General features: G+C 46.5%; 1 protein-coding gene across 1 annotated transcript in view; it reads left to right on the top strand. All coding sequences in view use genetic code 11, as the record gives it.

Moving 5' to 3' along the window:
• Positions 1-337: 337 nt before the first annotated feature.
• EGR_03027 (hypothetical protein) overlaps positions 338-2,093 on the top strand; it is a gene marked incomplete at both ends in the record, with an annotated part of 3,318 nt that continues 1,562 nt past the window's right edge. The window contains 2 exons of the mRNA XM_024492276.1: positions 338-525; positions 1,686-1,845. Coding sequence (XP_024353202.1) covers positions 338-525; positions 1,686-1,845 — 348 coding nt within the window. The remainder of the gene's footprint in view (positions 526-1,685; positions 1,846-2,093) is intronic.

The raw sequence follows: 2,093 nt of genomic DNA on the forward strand, positions 1-2,093 counted from the left end.
GTATGATGACTCCACCACTGGTGTAAGGTTAGTGATTTCAGCCACTGCATGGAAGACCAACTTGTCAGTGGTCTCACTCGCACCCGTTGTGCAATCAACGTATCATCCACGTAATCGTCCTCATTCCCTCAGGTGCTTCATCCTGCTTATTCAAGTGCATGCGTAGACATTCACCTACAGTAAGGCTGAAATGATGAAAGTGGGAGAGGAAGGCCAATCCGATGTCCTGTGCCACACACCGAGGTGGCTACTTTGTTAGCACCATTTTGCACAACCAATGAGAAGTATGTTCGTACACGAAAATGTGTTCAATGTGTTGTAATCTTGCTTCAGAGTAATGGGTCGTGGAAAGGAAGCTGTTGGTGCCTGTTTCAGTGCGAATGCACTCCTCTGCAAGGTGGTCTCCGTTTTGCTGATTGTCGTCAGTGTGGCACTCATCATCGCTGGTGTAGTGCTGATGGTTAAGTATCCCAATAAAAGCCTGAGTTTCGATGACGACTGGGATGATTGGCATAAACAAAGCGAGTAAGTCCCTTACTTTCTCATTCCTATCATGTTGGCTTGACTGTAGAGACGCATCGTTAATGGCAGTTGTCAGTGCCGTCATTATTCTGGGTGTGGCAAATTAACTTTTCATTTCGATTACTGTATGCAGAGACTACTTACAGCTCTGCTACTTCTTGTTTCTCAGAGCATTGTGGTGTCACGTGCACCACAAGTTCATCGCCTGCCCCAATGTAGTCAGCTCCACTTTAACAAAGTTTCAGCTGCCCCCTCAGAAACGCACTGAAGCATACTTCGCTCGCACCAAATGTGACATCATGCGATTTCATCCAATGTCTTCAGTGCACTGTGACCGCAAAAGCATGTAGAAGTGAATGTGTGAGCATTTCAGAGAAAGGTGGTGCTACAGAGAGCATTCGAAAATCAGTTGAGGGCTAAATAACAAATCCTGTTTCAAGTGCGTCTTGTGCCACCTGTCTGGCAAGTAGTTGCCTCATGTGTTGATCATGAAAGGAAGGCGCACAGCTGCACCGTAGCGAGGGAAGGCGTTGAAAGGCGATTGGACGTGTGGGAGCTTCTTTGACAGACACATTACAATCGCCTGCATTCCCAATAGATTAATGTGCAATGTCGACAAGCTGCTACGCTTCCACCTTCATTTGTCTTTTGGAAGTTGCATCTTCACACTTGATGCGTTCGTTTGACTCGAGCACTTCCGCCAATCCACATTCTCTCCACAACTCTCGACGCATGCAGCACAGATTTGCCTTTTCTTGCTACACAATCCTGTTGACGTCAACCAAATCAAATGTCGGTGTTGGTAACTAGCATGCCTCAGTTGCAACAGTACTGCCATCTCCTGTGGGATAAACCTCGCCCACACCATCGTCAAATGCTCGGTTGTCATGCGATGACATTGGCGATGCAGGATGTCAGTGCTGCTACTGCTGCTGCTGAGTTGGTTTCATGGCTAAAGTAAGACAAAGATTTGACCACAAGTTAAAAGGCAATCGACACTTCACTCAAGCAGCAGTGAGGGAGTGATTTCACACTGATTCGGTGGCCAACCATCCTTCGTATCCTCTCACTATTTTCGAGACATTGGAAGCAAAAAATATCTACTCATGTGTAATTTTGTCTGATGAGAGGCAGTGAGTAAACGTGCGCTTTTCTCTCTGTAGGAATTTCGCAATCGGAGCGGGACTCTTGGGAGTGGGAATCGTTCTTCTCCTGTGCTCCTTAATCACAGCCTGTTGTGCTTTCCAATTCGGTCTAATCGGACGCCTTGTGAAGTCAAGAAATGATGAAGAACAACAGCCAACTATTGTCGACCAAACTCCGGTGGGTCATCACTCACCTCATCCCTTCTCCACCACCTAGCATTCAATTAAACCATTTCCATTGTGCCTAACGTACCTGTGTGTTACTAGTATTATCAATTGTCACGCAGTTAAGTCTTGCTGAAGCGAGATGTCTGCACTGTAGGGTCAGAAGTGAGGGTTATGCTGTTGCTGCTGCAGGAGGAGACGAAGACAGTAGTCGTACAAAATTAGTGCATGGTGTCCTTAGACCACCAACACATTGTGTTT

Source organism: Echinococcus granulosus (assembly GCF_000524195.1).
Source record: "Echinococcus granulosus chromosome Unknown EG_S00015, whole genome shotgun sequence".
NCBI classification, from domain to species: Eukaryota; Metazoa; Platyhelminthes; class Cestoda; order Cyclophyllidea; family Taeniidae; genus Echinococcus; species Echinococcus granulosus.